This window comes from Bos taurus, chromosome Y (assembly GCF_002263795.3).
Source record: "Bos taurus isolate L1 Dominette 01449 registration number 42190680 breed Hereford chromosome Y, ARS-UCD2.0, whole genome shotgun sequence".
Classification (NCBI taxonomy): Eukaryota; Metazoa; Chordata; class Mammalia; order Artiodactyla; family Bovidae; genus Bos; species Bos taurus.
Window position 1 is genome coordinate 7119836 of NC_082638.1, and position 22262 is coordinate 7142097.

At 35.5% G+C, this 22262-nt stretch overlaps 1 protein-coding gene across 2 annotated transcripts in view; it reads right to left on the reverse strand.

Moving 5' to 3' along the window:
- Nucleotides 1-248: 248 nt before the first annotated feature.
- Nucleotides 249-22262, reverse strand: part of USP9Y (ubiquitin specific peptidase 9, Y-linked) — a 127141-nt gene continuing 105127 nt past the window's right edge. The window contains exons 34-44 of one of the 2 annotated variants that reach the window (XM_059883965.1): nt 21477-22224; nt 21067-21190; nt 20145-20370; nt 19507-19636; nt 9441-9626; nt 8831-9051; nt 8659-8747; nt 4795-4951; nt 4383-4643; nt 3955-4050; nt 249-1818 (exon numbers count right to left, since the gene is read on the reverse strand). In XM_059883965.1, the coding sequence (XP_059739948.1) occupies nt 1681-1818; nt 3955-4050; nt 4383-4643; nt 4795-4951; nt 8659-8747; nt 8831-9051; nt 9441-9626; nt 19507-19636; nt 20145-20370; nt 21067-21190; nt 21477-22224 (2376 nt within the window). In that variant the 3' untranslated portion in view covers nt 249-1680. The remainder of the gene's footprint in view (nt 1819-3954; nt 4051-4382; nt 4644-4794; nt 4952-8658; nt 8748-8830; nt 9052-9440; nt 9627-19506; nt 19637-20144; nt 20371-21066; nt 21191-21476; nt 22225-22262) is intronic. The other variant, NM_001145509.2, reaches the window with a different exon arrangement.

The window sequence follows — 22262 nt, forward strand, 5'->3', positions numbered from 1 at the left end:
ACAGACTTCTAGTAAAAAAATAAAGCATAAGATCAGTTATGTTAGGAAAATTTTAAATTCTTTTTTTTTCTGTAATTCTCTCATGGTAAAGAACAAAAGGCAAATAATTTTAAATGTAAAATCCCAACATGTCTGAAATGCTGAATTCAGTGTCTTGTTAAGGTATGCTATGCAAATATATTTCAATGTACACGCAGTTTTTAAGAAGAAATAAAAATGACAGGAAACAAAAACAATAGAGGACAAAGTCTTCTTAAATCAAACTCTATTTGTGAATTCAGCAAAATAATTTCTATAAAACAAAACAGCAAAATATTTAAATAGTATAAGATGGGCTGTATTTGTTTGCCAGGATATTTGGTTTTTAGACAGGCTCCAAAATATTACACACATTTAAAAGTTACCAATTCTTTTTTAAATATAGTATTTACTTCCAAGTTTCCTGAAATCCTGAAGCAAATGCTTATTCTAAAATAGTACTTCAGAATTATAATAACTAACCATAAATTTGTTTTAATTAAACCCCACCAGAGTAAGTTTTAGAATGGAAAAGAACCTGGGACAATTTTGCTACCAAGTAAAATTCTGACTGACTAGACTATCAGCCAGATATCTTGGTGCAATGGTATTTCAAAGTACTATGGGACTCTGACGATGTCCACTTCACCTTCATCTACTAAAAAAACAAAAAACCAAGGATACCAAGTACAGTCTTCTCTTATGTGCTCCACACTGTGGCACAGCAAAAATTTGCATATTTAATATTTTAATATTTCTATTATCAATACTTTCACATTTCTGTGTCCCATCAAGAGACTCCACTGTCAAATATTAAATATGAGGAACATACATATAACCAAAAACTGCTCATTTGTCACATTTCTCATGTTATATTTATTCCTGGTTTAAGAAGTAAAAGCTCTCAGCAACATATCTGTCACTTTGAGGAAACTGCTATCATTCATGTAACTCTGTTCTCACTGGCTATACAAACTTAGTGTGTGTTCTCGCTGGCTACACCAACATAGTGTGAGGCCAAGCTAAATACAATACAGCAATATTATAGCTTTAAAGTGATCATGTACTAACAGAATAAAAAGGTAATGAAAAATATGCATAAACAGTGTTATTAAAACACCAATTTTCAACATCACCCATGTTATTCAAAGTCTTACAGTGGCTCCAGTAACTAAGAGTTAGTAAGCAGCTACTGGTGTGACTGATATGAATGGCCTCTTTCAATGTTAAGTTTCTCATCCCCATCTTTTTTTTTTTTTCCGTAAAGGCTTTGATCGAATTGCCACAAGCTGAAAATACTGGTTGCCAAATGCAGCAGACATAACAAAAAAGAAACCCAAAAAATCAAAAAACAACTTTTTTGTAGATTTCTCATAGTCACCTAAAATTTTTTTGTTGTTTAAGAATTAACCATCAAACAATACATTATATACAACTTTCCCATTTACATATCGGTATCACCCATTTATTACAAAACACTATACACTCTCCTGCAGGTAGCTCACCTGTTGACACCAAACTTCCACAAATGAGACAATGAATAAACTCTCCACTCCATGTTGAACAATTTCTCTATTTTGTTAAATACTAACCAAGTATATAAAAGTTTGGACTGTAAGGCCTAATAGCCTGGTCTTAAAGAACCAGGTAATTATGGACATTTCACTGATCCTTCACTTCAGAAGAGGATACTTCTTCATTGCCTTCACAGTTCTCTTGTTGCTGCTGGGCAGTTTTTTGATGGTTGTTCAAGTGATGTGCTGCTGGTCCTGTATATGGCTGTCCATGTATGTGATTATTCTGAGAAGGTGAAACAGATTGGCATGTCAGGCTTTTCAAATGAAAATTAAAAACTCACACAGTAAAGTATGTCTAATGGCTTCCCTGGTGGCTTAGCAATAAAGAATCTGCCGGCAATGCAGCAGACACAATGGATGAGGGTTTGATTCCTGGGTCAAGGAGGTCTCCTAGAGGAGGAAATGACAACCTATTCCAGTATTCTTGCCTGGAAAATCCCACAGAGGAGCCTGACAAACTACAGTCCAGCATGTTGTAATACAATTGGCCAAGACTAAGCAAATTGAGCCTACCAAGTCTAAAAGCAGCAATGAGTCCATTTTCCTGGGGGTGGTCCTCAGCAATCTGTGATTTTAACAAGGACCTTTAGATGATTTAAGGAACATTAAAGACCACTGCCTAAATAGCCGAATTAGTCACATGGGAAACAGATGGGAAAACAGTGGAAACAGTGTCAGACTGTATTTTTCTGGGCTCCAAAATCACTGCAGATGCTGACTGCAGCCATGAAATTAAGACGCTTACTCCTTGGAAGGAAAGTTATGACCAACCTAGAGAGCATATTCAAAAGCAGAGACATTACTTTGCCAACAAAGGTCCGTCTAGTCAAGGCTATGGTTTTTCCAGTAGTCATGTATGGATGTGAGAGTTGGACTGTGAAGAAGGCTGAGCGCCGAAGAATTGATGCTTTTGAACTGTGGTGTTGGAGAAGACTCTTGAGAGTCCCTTGGACTGCAAGGAGATCCAACCAGTCCATTCTAAAGGAGATCAGCCCTGGGATTTCTTTGGAAGGAATGATGCTAAAGCTGAAACTCCAGTACTTTGGCCATCTCATGCAAAGCGTTGACTCATTGGAAAAGACTCTGATGCTGGGAGGGGTTGGAGGCAAGACGACAAGGGGATGACAGAGGATGAGGTGGCTGGATGGCATCACTGACTCAATGGACTTGAGTCTGAGTGAACTCTGGGAGTTGGTGATGGACAGGGAGGCCGGGCGTGCTGCGATTCACGGGGTCGCAAAGAGTCGGACACAACTGAGCGATTGATCTGATCTGATAGTTTATAATTCAGAACAACTTTTCTAGAAACTTTCTCCCCAAATTCTTGTTTACAAATGAAAGTTTCTTCAGATAAAATTTTTATCAGTTATTCTGCTTCCTGCAATGAACCATCTATTAAAATGAGTCAAACTGTTAACAGGAGGAAGGGAACTTATTTAACATGCTGCTTTCTTCAATGAAGCTACAGTGGTTTCTATGATTACTTGTGTGTATGTTTTTTGTTGCTTGTGTGTGTGTGTTCCTCTCTGATTCTTACAGAATTTGGCTAGGGCACACACATCAAGCTTATTAGTCTATAGTTTCAAGAATCTTAACAACTGGGATCTCTGCCATTTTTCAGTCTTCTTGTAGTCTTTCCATTCATGATGTTTCAGAGAAGATACATTTAAGTGTTCAAAAATGTCAGTATTATTATAATCTATTTTTAAACTTGTAAGACATTTACATTTATTTTTACTTTCCCACATCAGCAATCACGTGTATCAGACTAGCCTGTATTGTCCATCAGGAAACATAGCACTATTGAATACTTTTTCCAGTGGAGAATATTGACTATTTTATCCAATGAAGAACATAAGAAACTTTTAATTTCTAGTCCTGGTGGTTCTTTGAGAATGAACTATGGACTAAAATGTGCTATGTTAGATGGATGTCATTTGACTAGTACTGTGATCATATTTCCAGGTCCTTCCTGTCCACTGGAGAGTACTCTGACAGAACTGAGGCTTAAACCCCGACTATCATTTAAAAGACATTTCTATTGCAACTAAACATTGCACCAAAGTAACCAAGACACTTTTACATTGCTTATTTTCATGTTATTGAGAAATATACATCTTGATTAAGTGCAGTTTTGGGTACAAGAGAGGTGCCTAGTGGGCAAAGAAAATACTGTAAGACTGGTCAAAATATGCTGTAATGTCATTCCACTCCATCAACTCTTCTGATCATCTTGTCAAAGTTATTCTAAATAGTTTATTACTTTATAGTCACAACTAAAAGCTACAAAATATTTAAGGAAAATAAGCAAATAATCACAAAAATTGGGGCGTTAAAATGAAGATAAACTCATGTTTACCTGTTGATAGTGAGATCCAGATGAATGAGGATATAATGGGGCATCTTCTGGTGGAGATGATTCATGCTCATCTGGGGCTTCTTGGTCATCTGGCTCCTATTATTAAGATGTTTAAAGAGATTAATAATGTGATTACAAAGCAACTTTAAATTCACTTTTAATCTTTTTAAAAAATTTAAATCCACAAAGCTCAACTGTTTTAAAACATTTTTTCATTTACAGCCAATAAAATAATTTAGAGAAAAAAAATTTGATCACCTAAACATTTTAGAACAATTCCACTGAAATTTCTCCAAACTAATTTCAACAAAGGTGTCAGGAAGTTCCCTTGATTACTTAAGAAAAATTAATACTAGACATTAAAGCCAATAAAACTTCATGACAATTTTTTTATACAATGAACACTAGCCTATAAAGGAAAAAATTACTTTTCTTTCTTCCATTTCTATTTGCTGCCCATGGGTGACTTTTTTTACCTCCTCTGGACAGAGTTCACAAGCTTTTGCCAGTGTCATCCTAGCACTATGTGATCTCTCTAAGAAATAACCATTTGATGTTTCATTGCTCTGAACTGGAGGAGACCAATTATTATAAGTGTATTGTGGATTGCCAGTGTATGGTCTTCTTTCAAGTTCATCTCCAAGCCATTCTACTGCCCAGGTCCACTTTCTTTTAAGATCTCCATTGCCCTTCAAGAGAAAATAAAATAATTATATAAAAGAATAAATAAAAATTTAAAATGTTAACTTAAAATGCTGACTCCAAATTTTCACGATTCTTTTCTTAGAAAGTATCCATTAATTATGATCCAGGTTACAAAATTAAAAAAAAAAATCTCACCTGTAATATTTGGTAAGCAACAGGACAATTGCTAAAGAGAGCCACCATACATTTTATACACTGGTATGCTCTTTTTTGATAGTGATTCTTAGAGCGCTGGATAGTATCAAACAATCCATCTCGATCATCTGGGATTCCTTTAAGTGCATTATGAATTCTAAAAAAGAACCAGATATATAAATTTATAGTGTCTCTTAGCTAACATTTTGAAGTCCACTGCCTATATATTCAATGTATTTTTTAAGTCTAGTGTTAACCACTAAGTCGGTCCCATTAGTAAGGTCACTTCACTGATGAGAAAATAAATACACAAGTCAAACGACTGTCACACAGCTAGCAATATGGGGAGCTGACTAAGTCTGACTCGAGTCTGAAGTTCCACCAAATTATTATCAACCCAAAATGACTTTGCTTTACAGTAATTTAAATGAATTACTAAAACAATTAAAGACACCAATACTAAGCTGTACTCATTAAAATTACCTTGAAGTATGTCTTCATGACTGCTTCAGCTGAGAACAGACTTACTTAGATCACTACTTCAAGGTAGCATTTCAGAGTGTAAAGTCTAGTTTCCATGGAAGTGATACAATCCAGCAGTACAAAATTAACCTGAATTATAATCATTAGAACACACATGGTGGGTCAAAACTATGCTATTAGTTTGGTGCAAAAATTATTGCCGCTTTACTTTATACTGTTGAATTTTGCTGTTTGATACTGGAATACATTTATAAGTAAATGTGGTTATGATGTGTAAAAGAATGAAACTGGAACACTTTCTAATACCATACACAAAAATAATCTCAAAATTAAAGATCTAAATATAAGACCAGAAATTATAAAACTCTTAAGAGAAAAATGCAGGTGGAACTCGCTGGCATAAATCACAGCAAGATCCTGTATGACCCTCCTCCCACAGTACTGGAAATAAAAATAAAGAAATGGGACACAATTAAAAGTTTTTGCAAAAGGAAGGAAATAATAAGCAAGGTGAAAAGGCAGCCTTTAGTTAATGGGAGAAAATAACAGCAAATGAAATGACTGACAAAAAATTAATCTCCAAAATATACAAGACCATAAAACTCTGTATTAGAAAAACGAACAACCCAATCAAAAAATGGGCAAAAGAATGAAACAGACATCTCTCCAAAGAAGATGAACAGATGGCTAAACACAGGAAAAGATGCTCAACGGCACTCATTATTAGAGAAATGCAAATCAAAACCACAATGCGGTATCATCTCATGTCAGTCAGAATGGCGCCATCAAAAACTCTTCAGTGAATCCTGCAGATGGTGTAGAAAAAAGGGAACCAACCCTCTTACACTGCTGGTGGGAATGCAAACTAGTACAGCCACGATGGAGAAATGTAGAGATCCCCTAAAAAACTAGGAACAGCACTGGCATATGACCCAGCAATCCCACTGGGTTCAGGTTCACACCAGGCAAACTAGAGAAAGAGAAACAGGTACCCCAATGTTCATGGCAGCACTGTTTACAATAGCTAGGACTTGGAAGCAACCTAGATGTCCACTGGCAGATGAATGTATGAGGAAGTTGTGGTACACATACAAAGTGGACTATGACATGGCTATAAAAAGAAACACTTTAAGTCAGTTTTCATGAGGTGGGTAAAACCGAAGCCTACTATACAGAGTGAAGTTAAATCAGAAACAAACACCAATCTCTACATTAATGCATATATATGGGATTTAGAAAGCTGGTAATGATGATTTTATTTATATACAAGGCAGCAAAAGAGACACAGATGTAAAGAACAGACTTCTTTGGACTCTGTGGGAGAAGAGAAGGGTCAGATGATTTGACAGAGTAGCACTGAAACATGTATAATACCATATGTAAAATAGATGACCAGTGTGAGTTCAATACATGAAGCAAGGTACTCTGGGACAACCCAGAGGGATGAGGTGGAGAAGGAGGTGAGAAGGGGTTTCAGGACGGGGGGACACATGTGCACCAATGGCTAATTCATGTTGACGGATGGCAAAAATCATCATAATACTGTAATTAGCCTCCAATTAAATTTTAAAATAACTAAATATGGTTATGTTACACATCCTTTTAAAAAAATGCCCTTTTCTCACTTTATGTTTTTTCCTAATGACTTATTACTTATTAGTAGGGACTAGGGAAATGATGTCAGACAAAAAGCAAATTCAGGCAATTTTCTTATTTGAGTTCCAAATGGGTCAAAATGGACCGTAAAGCAGCAGAGAGAGCTCACATCATCAACAACACATTTGGCCCAGGAACTGCTAATGACTGTACAGTGCAGTAGTGGTTCAAAAAGTTCTGCAAAAGATATGAGAGCCTTGAAGATGAGGAGTATAGGGGCTGGCCATTGGAGGTTGACAACGACCAAATGAGAGCATCACTGAGGCTTACCCTCATAAAACTACATGAGAAGTTGCCCAAGAACTCAACTTGGCCATTCTATGGTCATTTGATATTTAAAACTGGAAAGGTGAAAAACCTCAATACATGGGTGCCTCAGAAGCTGACCAAAAATCAAAAAAAAAAGCTGCCATTTTGAGGTACCGTATTCTCTTAATCTAGGCAACAACAACAAACCATTTCTCGATGAGATTTTTACATGAGACAAAAAGTGGGTTTTATATGACAACCAGCAATGACCAGCTCAGTGGCTGGACTGAGAAGAAGTTCCAAAGCTCTTCCTAAAGACAAAACTGCACCAAAAACAGGTCTTAGGCATTCAACGGACATGAGTTTGGGTAAACTCTAGGAGTTGGTGACGGACAGGGTGGCCTGGTGTGCTGCAATTCATGGAGTCACAAAGAGTGGGACACGACTAAGCAACTGAACTGAACTATGTCATTCTAAGGTCATTTTACTTCTAAATTTTAGTTTTTCTTTCATCACTGAGATCCTATAGGTTGCTTTGAGGATCAGTACACAGACATTTCAATCCAAACACAATTCTTAGCACACCTACCAAAAATGTAAAAAATCATGTACTTGTTAATCAAGTTATACAAGGGAACTCCCAGTTTAAAATCTGGAGCCAAATTTTCCTTGACAGGATTATCAAGTACCAGTATCTTCAAATACTGACATAGTATTACATCATAAGTCCCACTAATTCACAATTTAATATCGTATACAATACAAACTCAAACTGTCAATCATTCACATTATATCAACAAAGTTATTAGATAATCAGATTACGAGGAGCAAAGATGTTACCGAGTGCACAAAATTTTTTTTGGTTATTAGAATGACTAATAGTTGGCAATATGTACACATGCTTGTTTCTAAAATCAACTATAATCAATGCCTGTGAAGAGAAAAGTGAGGATAAGTTGGCGGAGTTGGGCAACTAATTCTATATCAGCATTTGTAGGCTCAATTTTACTTCAAAGAACACAGCAGATTTTTGGGAAACATTAGTTCCAACATTACTCTTGACCCCAAATATAGTAATAAAACTTCCAACAGGCAAGGATTATTGTTAGATAACTAAATGTTACTTAGTGTAATGAATTTAAAAACATACGTAATTCTAAATGATTATTATTTTCCTACATTATTGACCTAATTTTAAAATTCATGAAAAGCTTCTATTAATTACTCTTTGTTAAAAAAAAAAGTAAAACGCATTAAGTGGAAGGAAAAAAAAACTAGTAATAGCATAAAAATGTGTTTTTAAGAGAAAATAATAACAATGAAATAAAACTATGATGGGGAAACATTTCATGCATTATGCTACTATGTATTTTTAAGAGATTCAAGAAGTAAAAATATATTTGGTTACTAACAATTTCAGTATTTTTTTAGAACCTACAAAAACATCATTATTTTGGTAGCAAAAAGTGTATCCACCTGTGAGCCTGCCAGGAATCCTCTATCAGTAAAATCTGCAGAAGTAGATCCAAATATGGCCGAAGTTCATAGGTGTATGAATATGCAACCTAAAAACGGATGGGACATATTGAATTTCTTACTTAAAAGACTAATCAAATTATAGGCATATGAATGTGTATTTTTCTTTAACCTGCCAGAGTAGTTCACTGAGGACTGTAGACGAGAACTGAGGATTCTCCCAGCAGCAAAAACGAAGCAATTTGATGGTTTCCTCTGAATTACTGCAGTCTTCAATAATTTTCTTCACATAGCTTGTTCTCACAAATAAAATGTCTGCCACATTCTGCTGAATTGGCATTATAGGCTGCGATATATTAGGGTCACCGAAAGGATTGGGAAGAGGGGGATTACCTAGAACAGATTTGTCATCAGTAAACAGCCAATAGATGCCTTTACAAAACCGTAATACTAAATTTTTTATTAAAAAAATGTGAATTAAGTGTTTTAAACAGAAACACTCATAATGGTAGGGTATACTAAGATGACAAGATGCAAAAATATAAATGCTGTAACTGAAGTAAAAAAAAATTAAAGTTAAAATTCTTAAATCATTTCAAGCCCATTAATTTTATCACAGCAGGTGGTGAATTTTGTAAAAGGTCTCAAACTCATAAAAAAGCTAGTTATAAATAAATATACTAAAGCATATAATCTCATTTTATTAATTTCAGAATTTTAAAGTACTACAGAACCCTACCATATTTTTAAACTATTATGAATAACAGGACATATTACTTTACCATTGATTGAAGACTGCATTCTCGATGAGACATTGCAACAGCGGATCAGTTGAGACACTACTGAGTACAACTTGCCTAATTCAGCATACTGATATTTGATTGGAGGACCTGGTCCTTCATCTAAAGACACAAGCATAAAGGTAGCAGGTACACTCAATTTCAGAAGCTGTGTCTTTTCTGCCATACCTATTAAAAAGGGAGAAGAAGAATGTTTATCAAAAACAAAAGCAAAAATAGTAAGAATAGCAACTGCTGCTTTAATAAATATGTATACAGCTGCCTGTAATTTTTATGACTAAAGTTCATCTCTTTTGATTAGACTACAGAAATACATATAGAATACAGATGGAACAGAAAATACACTGATTTACTTAAATTAAATTTAACTATCCTTACTATGATATAGTGACATGTCTCTGCTATTCCAATTATACTAAAGTATACTTCATAGGACCTAGAGTGATCAGAAGAGACTGAACAGTATTTCTCATGACAATAAGGTAGGATGACAAAGACAGAAACTGCTAAATGAGAAATAATATCTCTTTCATAATCTATTTTTTCCATTCTAGAAAAATCTTTTTTGGGGAAAAAGGCCTATTTCCTATTGCTTTTCCCCCTAATTTTTCCATTCAGTTTCTCTAATTCAGGTTTGAATTACGTTTGAATCTCATTCAGGTTTGAAGGTAAAAAACAGTTCTCAAATTCAACTGTTTCTTCGTTCTTGAATCTTTTACCTGGATTATCTCACCTTCGTTTTTTATTTCCTCTCACATTCCATGGTTTTTTCTTATTTTCTCCCCTTTCTATTTCTATTACTTGTGGATTCTTTATCCCCCCTAGGTTTAGAAGTTGGTTTTCTCCAAAGTTCTCATTCTACACATCTTCTAATACTATTTACTTTTTTGTAACTAAATCTATAACTTTGCATACATAAAGATGATTCCAAATTTTGTATGTACGTATCTCAATGTTTATTGGACTTCTTCAGTAAGGTGTGCAACACACCTTTAAAATTTGTCAGCTCACATAGGTTCCTCCATCTAGGTTTCCTCTTGGTAAATGGCAACAGTGTTCTCTCACTTCCTGAAGACATACTTTGCACTTATGTCTTCCCCTAATCCATTCACTCAAATACGTAATCACCAAGATCTGCTGATGCTGTCATTAAAAACTCCTGAATATTCCAAGTGTATCTTTCCTATTGCCAATTCCGTAATATAAGGACAATAATGATCTCTAGCTACACATCATTATATTACAATCTCTAATCTTGTAACATTACAATCCATTCTAGTCTATAGCCAGTACAATCTTTCTAAGGTAAGCCTTATTAACAATGTTATGATGACTCTCAGTGCCCTCACAGACTCTGTTACAAGACCCACCAAAAAAATATATACAATGGACAAACAATCTCTTTAACAAGTGGTGCTGGGAAAACTGGTCAACCACCTCTAAAAGAATAAAAATAGAACACTTTGTAACACCTTACAGAAAAATAATCTCAAAATGAATTAAAGATCTCAACATAAGACCAGAAACTATAAAACTCCTAGAGGAAAACATAGGTAAACCACTCTGACATAAATCACAGCAAGGTCCTCTATAACCCACCTCCCAGAGTAATGGAAACAAAAGCAAAAACAAACAAATTGGACCTAATGAAACTTAAAAGCTTTTGCACAACCAAGGAAACTATAAGCAAGGTGAAAAGACAGCCTTCAGAGTAGGAGAAAATAATAGCAAATGAAGCAACTGACAATTAATCTCAAAAGTATACTAACATCTCATGCAGTTCAATACCAGAAAAATAAATGACCCAATCAAAAGGTGGGCCAAAGAACTAACAGACATTTTTCCAAAGAATACATACAGATGGCTAACAAACATATAAAAAGATGCTCAACATCACTCATTATCAGAGAAATGCAAATTAAAACCACAAACAGGTGGTCAGAATGGCTGCTATCAAAAAGTCTACAAACAATAAATGCTGCAGAATGTGTGGAGAAAAGGGAACCCTCTTACACTGTTATTGGGAATTCAAAGTAGTACAGCCACTATGGAGAACAGTGTGGATATTCTTTAAAAAACTGTAAACAAATCTGCCATATGACCCAGCAATCCTACTGCTGGGCATACACACCAAGGAAACCAGAATTTAAAGATATACGTGTACTCCAATGTTCATTGTAGCACTGTTTACAATAGCCAGGACATGAAGCAACTAGATGTCCATCAGCAGACAAATGGATAAGAAAGTTGTGGTTCATATACACAATGGAATATAACTCAGCTTTTAAAAAAAACGCATTTGGATCAGTTCTAATAGGTGGATGAAACTGGAACCTATTATACAGAGTGAAGTAAGACAGAAAGAAAAACATCAATACAGTATATTAATACATATGTGGAATTTAGAAAGACAGTAACAACAACCCTGTATGCACTGACAGCAAAAGAGATAAAGATATAAAAAACAAACTTTTGGACTCTGTGGGAGAAGGCAAGGGTGGGATGATATAAGAGAATAGCATTGAAACCTGTATATAACCGTATGTGAAACAGGTGAGCAGTCGAAGTGTGGTGCATGAAACAGGGCACTAAAAGCCAGTGCACTGAGACAACCCAGAGGGATGGAGTGGGGAGGATTATGGGAGAGGGGTTCAGGATGTGGGACACATATACAATGAATTAATGACATTGATTCATATCAATGTATAGCAAAAACCACTACAATGTTATAAAGTAAGTCTCCAATTAAAATAAATGAATAAACTTTTAAAAAAGACCTGCCAAAAGAGTAGAGGTATGGTATTTACTCATGTCTTTCACTGTAACAAGACATCTGAGAAAAAATTTCATATTGTCTGATGAACCGTTATGTTACGCAAAATCTTTGCATTTACTCTGCACTCTGTTTACAAATTTCCTGTATCATTTTCTCCAGCAACTAATTTCTTACTCTATAAATGTAGACTAGATACTTGCTCAAATGTGCACATTATATTTTCTTTGTGTATCATAGTACTTTGTATCCCATTAACATTCTTTATTCATTGCTGGACTAAACCACAGTGAAGAAAGGTTTACAGTGTTTTATCAGAAAACCAAAAAACTGTTAAAAAAAAAAAAAAAAGGCTTTTTCATAAGTTGGGTATTATGACATCTTTTTGGTAAAATTTCATTTGAATCAAGATGAAACTATCAATTACATAGTTATTTCTGGCAATGAAAATGGCAACTATAATATGGACCAATGATCAGTGGTTTCTGAACAAGCAATATCTAAAATGTAAACAAAATAGACTTTTAGTGAGTTCTTAAATCTGGTATTTTGCATTTAAAAAACAGGACTAGAAAATGGAATTTCACTTATGGTTGTTTGTGCTGTAATTTCCTTCCTTCTCAACTATAAGATCTAACAATCTTAGTTACTAATACACACTGCAAACTAAAATAAACTGTGTAAGATAGTAAGAGAAAAGAGAATTAAAAGAAGAACATTCTTCCTAAAGGATCACAAATTAAGAGTTGAGTAACAAATCCAAATAGGTAACACTTTAAAGAAGAAAGCCTGGTTACAAAACTTACTTTCAGGACAGAAGGTAACTGAGATTAAAAAGAAGTTATTCAAAATGCTCTGCTAATTACTTGAATCAATTCCTCATAAGCAACATATATAAGAACATATATTAACACTATAAAACTTTTAACTAGGCTACATTTCAAAAATGTAATAAAAAATTAGTAATTCGAAGCTGCTGGTGCACCAATGTCTAAATCATTAAAGTTTTCTAACTAGAACGATAATGAATTTACTCTCTTCAAAACAGTCTCTTCAATAGAGGTGCTGGGAAAACTAGACAGTTACATGTAGAAGCATGATAGCAGAACATTCTCTAAAACCATTATACAAAAATAAACTCAAAATGATTTAAGGCCTAGATATAAGACCAAATACTACAAAATCAAAGGAATACAAAGGTAGAACACTGACATAAATCATACCAACATGTTTTTGGATCCATCTCCTAAAAGAAATGAAACAAATGCAAAAATAAATGAGGGGACCTAATTAAACACATAACAAAGGAAATCATCCACGCAACAAAAAGACAATCTATTGAATGGGAGAAAACTTATAAATGATATGACCAGTAAGGGGTTCATACAACTCAACACAGTTCATACAACTCAACATCAAAAAACACAACCCAATTAAAAAATGAGCTGGGATGTCCCTGGTGATTCAGTGGTTAAGGATCTACATCACTATGCAGGGAATTCAGGTTCCATCCCTGGTTGGGGAACTAAGACTCCCACATGCTGTGGAGCAACTAAGCCGGTGAGACACAACTACTAAGCCTGTACATTACAACTACAGACTGTGTGTGCTACAATGAAAGGTCCCATTTGACACAACTAGGATACCACAATTAAAAATCAGCTAAGTGAAACAGAATAAATAAATAAAACCCTCCTGCACTATCACTGGGAATGTAATGTGATGCAGCCACTATGGAGAACACCATGGAGGTTTTTAAAAACTGATGAACAAAATGACCATATTATCCAGCAATCCCACTCCTGGGCATCTACACAGAGAAAACTATAATTGAAAAAGACGGGTCAAGTTCACTGAAGCACTATTTACAGTCACCAGGACATGGAAACAACCAAAATGTCCATGGATACATGGATAAAGAAGATGTGGTATATCTCTACAGTGAAAAACTTCTCAGCTATAAAAGAGAATGAAATAAAATAATGTCGTCTACAACAATATGTATCAACTTCGAGAGCATTATGCTAAATGAAATAAGCCAGAGAAGATAAATAGTGTATGATCTGGAATCCAAAATAAACTAATGAATGTAACAAAAAGAATCTGATTCACAGATATAAATATACTAGTGCTTATCACTGCAGAGACAGAAAGGAGGAGGGGCAATACAGGGTTAGGGAAGTAAGAGGGATAACCTACTGTATAAGGATATATTGTACAACTCAGGGAATATAGCCAATATTTTATATTAACTGTAAATGGAGTATAATCTTTAAAAATTGTGAATTACTTACACCACATTTACAAATTGAAAAATAAAAACCATATGATTATCTCAATAGATGCAGAGAAAGCCTTTCACAAAATTCAACATCCATTTATGATAAAAAACCTCCAGGAAGCAAGAATAGAAGGAACATACCTCAACATAATAAGAGCTACAAATGACAAACCACAGCAAACATTATCCTCAATGGTGAAAAACTGAAAGCATTTCCCCTAAATTCAGGAACAAGACAAGGGTGCCCACTCTCTTCATTATTATTCAACATAGTTGTGCAAGTTTTGGCCACAACAATCAGAGCACAAAAAGAAATAAAAGGAATTCAGATTGGAAAAGAATAAAACTCTCACTGTTTGCAGATGACATGATCCTCTACATAGAAAACCCTAAAGACTCCACCAGAAAATTACTAGAGCTAATCAATGAATATAGTAAAGTTGAAGGATATAAAATCAACACACAGAAATTCCTTGCATTCCTATACAGTAACAATGAGAAACAGAGAAATTAAGAGAAACAATTCCATTCACCATTGCAATGAAAATTAACAAAATGCTTAAGAATTATCTACCTAAAGAAACAAAAGACCTATAAATAGAAAACTATAAAACACTGAAGAAATCAGAGAGGAAACAAATAGATGGAGAAATATATCGTGTTCATGGATTGGAAGAATCAATATAGTAAAAATGAGTATACTACCCAAAGAAATCTATAGATTCAAAGCAACCCTATCAAGCTACCAATAGTATTTTTCACAGAACTAGAACAAATAATTTCACAATTTATATGGAAATACAAAGAACCTTGAATAGGCAAAGCAATCTTGAGAAAGAATGGAATTGGAGGAATCAACCTGCCTGACTTCAGTTTCTACTACAAAGCCACAGTCATCAAGACAGTAGGCACTGGCACAAAGACAGAAATATAGATCAATGGAACAAAACAGAAAGCCCAGAGATAAATCCACGCACCTATGGACACCTCATCTTTGACAAAGGAGGCAAGAATATACAATGGAGAAAAGACAATCTCTTGAACAAGTGGTGCTGGGAAAATTGGTCAACCACTTGTAAAAGAATGAAACTAGAACACTTTCTAACACCAACAACAAAAATAAACTCAAATGGATTAAAGATCTAAAAGTAAGACCAGAAACTATAAAACTCCTAGAGGGAAACATAGGCAAAACACTCTCTGACATAAACCACAGCAGGATCCTCTATGACCCAACCTCCCAGAATATGGAAATAAAAGCAAAAATAAACAAATGGGACCTAATTAAAATTAAAAGCTTCCTCACAACAAAGCAAACTATAAGCAAGGTGAAAAGACAGCCTTCAGAATGGGAGAAAATAATAGCAAACGAAGCAACGGACAAAGAATCTCAAAAATATACAAGCAACTCCTGCAGCTCAATTCCAGAAAAATAAAAGACCCAATCAAAAAGAGGGCCAAAGGACTTAATGGACATTTCTCCAAAGAAGACATACAGATGGCTAACAAATACATGAAAAGATGCTCAACATCACTCATTATCAGAGAAATGCAAATCTAAACCACAATGAGGTACCATTTCATGCCAGTCAGAATGGCTGCTATCCAAAAGTCTATAAGCATAAATGCTGGAGAGGGTGTAGAGAAAAGGGAACTCTTACACTGTTAGTGGGAATGCAAACAAGTGCAGCCACTATGGAGAACAGTGTGGAGATTTCTTAAATACTGGAAATAGAACTGCCATATGACCCAGCAATCCCACTGCTGGGCATATACAGCGAGGAAACCAGAACTGAAAGAGACACTTGTACCCCAATGTTCATCGCAGCACTGTTTATAATAGCAAGGACATGGAAGCAACCCAGATGTCCATCAGCAGATGAATAGATAAGAAACCTGTGGTACATATACACAATAGAATATTACTCAGCCATTAAAAAGAATACATTTGAATCAGTTCTAATGAGGTGGATGAAACTGAGCCTATTATACAGAGTGAAGTAAGCCAGAAAGAAAAACACCAATACAGTATACTAACCCACTCCAGTGTTCTTGCCTGGAGAATCCCAGGGACGGGGGAGCTTGGTGGGCTGCCATCTATGGGGTCGCACAGAGTCAGACACAACTGAAGCGACTTAGCAGCAGCAACGAATACATATGGAATTTAGAAAGAAGTTAACAATAACCCTATATGCAAGACAATAAAACAGACACAGATGTATAGAACAGTCTCTTGGAGACTGTGGGAGAGCCTGAGGGTGGGATGATATGGGAGAATGTCATTGAAACCTGTATACTATCATATGTGAAACAGATTGCCAGTCCAGGTTCGATGCATGATACAGGGTGCTCGAGGCTGGTACACTGGGATAACCCAGAGGGATGGGATGAGGAGGACACTGGGAGGGGGGTTCAGGATGGGGAACACATGTACACCCATGGCGGATTCATGTCAATGTATGGCAAAACCAATACAATATTGTAAAGTAAAAAAGAAAAAAAAATTGTGAATTACTCTCCTTATACCTGTAACTTATACTCAATTATACTTCAATAAAAATTGGTTCTCTTTCCTCTTATAGTAAACAATAACCTAAAATAATAATGAAAATGTCACAAAAAATATTTATGTATTCTTGGGTCAACATATCCTCAAACTGATTCACTGCTGCCATGCAAAGTCCCCATCAAAAGAGTTTTCCAGTCTCCTAGACAGCCAGATAAGAAAATCTATTGGAATATAATAGATTATAACACTGTGTTAATTTCTGCTGTGAACAGTGTGAATCAGCTGTTATGCATACCTATATCCTCTCCCTCCCACATTCTTTAGGTAAGCATGTTGTAACCACTGAAAATAAGTAAACTGGTGTTAGGGAAAAAGTTCAGTTCAGTCGCTCAGTCGTGTCCGACTCTTTGTGACCCCATGGACTGCAGCACACCAGGCCTCCCTATCCATCACCAACTCCCACAGTTTTAGTCAAAATCATGTCTACTGAGTCAGTGATGCTATCCAATCATCTCATCTTCTATCATTTCCTTCTCCCCCCAGTTCAATCTTTCCCAGCATCAGGGTCTTTTCAAATGAATCAGCTCTTCGCATCAGGTGGCCAAAGTACTGCAGTATTCTTGCCTTGAGAATCCTATGAACAGTATGAAAAGGACATTGAAAGATGAACTCCACAGGTTGGTAGGTGCCCAATATACTACCGGAGATCAGTGGAGAAATAAATCCAGAAAGAATGGAGATGGAGCCAAAGAAACACAACACACAGGTGTGGATGTGACTGGTGATAGAAGCCAGGTTTGATGCTGTAAAGGGAAATATTGCATAAGACCCTGGAATGTGAGGTCCATGAGTCCAGGCAAATTGGAAGAGATCAAACAGGAGATGGCAAGAGTGAACGTCGACCTTTTAGGAATCAGCAAACTAAGATGGACTGGAATGGGTGAATTTAACTCAGGTGACCATTGTATCTACTACTGTGGGCAAGAATCCTTTAGAAGAAATGGAGTAGCTATCATAGTCAACAAAAGAGTCCGAAATGCAGAACTTGGATGAAGTCTCACAAATGACAGAATGATCTTTGTTCATTTCCAAGGCAAACCATTCAATACCACTGTTTTCCAAGTCTATGCCTTGACCAGTAATGCTGAAGAAGCTGAAGCTGAACGATTCTATGAAGACCTACAAGACCTTCTAGAATTAACATCCTAAAAGATGTCCTTTTCATTATAGGGGACTGGAATGCAGAAGTAGGAAGTCAAGATACCTGGAGTAACAGGCAAGTTTGGCATTGGGGAGTACAGAATGAAGCACGGCAAAGGCTAAAAGAGTTCTGCCAAAAGAACGCAGTGGTCATAGCAAACACCCTCTTCCAACAACACACGAGAAGATTTACACATGGACACCACCAGAGAGTCAATACAGAACTCAGACTGATTATATTCTTTGCAGCCAAAGATGGAGAAGCTCTAGACAGTCAGCAAAAACAAGACTGGGAACTGACTGTGGCTCAGATCATGAACTCCTTATTGCTAAATTCAGACTTAAATTGAGGCAAGTAGGGAAAACCACTAGACCATTCAGGAAAAAAGTAGGCTACTCTAAAAAGGATATATTGAAAACGATAGTTACTAACTGGTATTGATTTAAACAGAAGAACTTTTAAGTAGACAACTATATACACTTTCATGGATTTCAATTTATTTTAACCAAAACATATGCACAATAGGCCAACTTCTTTGGGAAGTGATTCTTAAACCTAAAAGGTACAACTACTTTTAATCCTTCAGAAAATACAGATTTCTTTTCCTAGTCCTAGGAATTCTGATTCAGATAGCATGAGATGTGGTTTGGGAATGAGTAGTTTTTTAAAGCCAGATTTAAGGTAAAACATGAACATAATCTATGACTTTAAAGACTACTGAAACAGTAAGTGCATAAATTACCTTAGAACACAACCTGAGAAATGCCATTAAAAAGTTATACATGGGCTTCCCAGATTGCTCATGGTAAAGAGTTCTCCTCGTAATGCAGGAGACATTGGTTAAATTTCTGCTCTGGAAGAATCCCACGTACCACAGAGCAACTAAGCCCATGCACCACAACTATTGAGCCTGTGCTTTAAAGCCCAGGAAGTACAACTACTGAGGTCATATGCTGAAACTACTGAAGCCTGTGCATCCTAGATCCCCTGTTCCGTAACAAAAGCCACCCCAATGAGGAGCCTGCATGCCACAACAAGATAATAGCCTCTGCTCACAGCAACTAGAGAAAGCCCATGCAGCAAAGAAAACCAAGTACAGCAAAAAATAAAAAACTAAATCTTAAGGAAAAAAATTATACAAAAAATCTGCAAAGGATTTCAAGGATAAACCTAGAATACTGCTTGTATTTTAGATAAGATTAGTTCTCAACACTGCAATATATGATTTCATCATTTACTATGTAAATACAAAATAACACATTAAAAGAATCATGAAATTCTTACCTAAATTGGCATACATGACAAACAGATTGAAATATTGCTGTAAATGACGACCATGTTCAGACACTTCCCTTCTCAGGAGATTTAACACTGCTCTTAGTAGATGATCACTCAAACTTAAATTGTCACATGCCTGTGAAGCATAATTTACTGTTTTATCAGGAACAAGATACACAACAGTATACTTCTATTTGCATTAAAAGGGTATGTTCCCAGATGATTAAAACGGTATGTTTATAGAAGTATCACATACAAATTTATTAAATACATTTGCTTTTTCAGACAGGAAGAGCTGGAGAGATTTCATATCAGATGTTTTATATGTTGTTTTAACTGTTAGAGAATAATAAAAACCATGTGTAGCTTTATGCTAAAAATGTAGTCAACAAAAAAACTCAGCCTTTATAAAATTAACATTAACTGAAAACTTCGTACAGAGCCTCAAACAACTGAATAAAAGAAATTTTCCTTATAAAGTCCCCAATAACCATACCTTATTGGCAAAAAATTTTAATGAACTCAATAATGTGTATGTACATATACAGTATATATCTCAAAATATGCATGTTTATTAATTTCAACTAGAAGAAAATATAACTTACACTTAAGTATTTCATAACTAAAGCAAACCTTTCAATTACCTGACTAGAAGGTCCTGGAGATGTGAAAGATGAAGAACAAGGCCCATCTTGCAAAGAAAAATGTGCAACAAATACTATAAGTTTTGCAAATACACCCCTCACTTCAGCACTAGGGCACTCCAGAAGGTATTCAGAGAAACGATTTGAAACACTGAAAAGCACATTATGAGCAAACCAAAAACGTACGTTCTTGCTGTGACGGAGTAGAATGCACAATGCATCATACCTGAAAAAGGAAAATAAATGAATTTTCAACATGGGGTCCCATTCTGATTACTACAATAAACAGGTTCTATGAACCAAATAAAGAGGAAAAATCTCTATAATTAATAATCTTAGGGGTTTTTGGGGGTGGGGAGAGAGAGGGGTCACACCATGCAACTTGTGGGATCTTAGGTCTCTGACTGGAGACTGAATCCTGGCACTTTGCAATGCAAACACAGAGTCCTAATCACTGGCCTTTCAAGGAATACCCAGTCACAGTTGGTTTTAATACAAATACCAGCCCTCTGACTTTTCTACTCCCACAGTCACAAAATGAATTTAATGAGAACTGTGTATGCAGGGGAATACAAATCTATTTAATAATCTTTTTTGACCTAGTGATATTTCCTTAACATTTCCTAATCTGAGATGCTATGAATTGTTATCGAGGTATTATAGTGTCTTCCATACCAACAATCATTTAAAATTCTTCTACCTTTTTAAACATAAGCCACAATCCATATAGCAAAGACTTAACAAGCATTTTAACTACACAGTTTCTCTCAACACTACTATCAAGATTTTTATCTTATATTTAAAATTTGAAATGATTCCCACAGTCAGGAGAAAATAAAGCAATCTAATCAGAAAATAAAGCAATCTTACCATAAACTTTACCAATTTTAAGTACAAAGTAAATAAAATGAAAGCTATGTACCAATCACTGGCAGGGCCACGGACTATTTTCTTGGTGTGAAATCCAGTGGTAAAGAGGAACCTAGCTGCAAGCTGAATGCTAATCATAGTAATTTCTTCAGCTTCAGGCAGTAAGTGATCTTGTCCTTCAATAAAAAGCACATTAACAATCAAACACAATCTTTGCCTAAAAGTGCTTAAATAAATGCTCTATTTTTTTTTCAGCTAAAAGTAATCTTCAGTGCTTATCTCAGCACTTAAGCAATCTACGTTTCAAACTAATGCTTAGTCAAAACTCTCCTAAGTTCAAGTTTTTCTGTCTCCAGATGCTGACTGCCACTATTCAAAAGTATAAGTAACTTAATTAACTGGCATTGAATATGCTGATGCATTTAAACTAAAATGAGTCTAAATAGTATGGAAAAAACTTACCTGGAGCAGGGCTTAAGTAAATACCATTACATGTAAGCAATTTTTTCACAAACTGAAAATATTCTAAACTGTACTGCATTCGGTTATGCATGAATTGCACATTTTGTTTTCGCACACTTCTCTCAATGGCTGGTGACATAATCTGATGGGGTTTTGTGATAGTTAGCTCTGATATGTATCTTATCATTTCATCTTCTTGGTCTATTGTGTCCATTCGTTCATAAAACAATATATAAGCATTCCACCATCTTTTCTGCCTTCTGTATGACATGCGTTTCATCATATGATCAAATACTTCTCCCATGTACTCTCCACCAAAACACTGATTTTTCATTTCTTCATCATCATCCATTTTACACTCTGTTACATCTCCATCATCAAATTTATACCAGCGATTTCTGTCACCATCTTTGCCATTCCTCTGAATGATGTAGGAGTAATAATGTCCACCACTTGCTTGACCACTGTGTACAAGCACCCCCACAAGTCTGTATTTCGTGTTTCCAGTTGTATCACTTCCAGACCGTTCATTCTGTTCCATCAACTGACTCTCTGGGTTTACATTATCTCCTTCCAGCTTTGCAACACCTAGTACTGTGTAAGGTTCCATGTCCAGCTCTCGTGGAAATTCAAAATAATCATTGAATTTAATTGCACATTCTCTTTCCCAGTCATAGTCAAAACGTTTCAATTGAATAGCAAGAACAGGAGGCAATTTTTTAATTAGCAACCGTTTTACTGTATCAACCTACAATAAATTTTAAATATAAATGAGTGTTCTTCTAA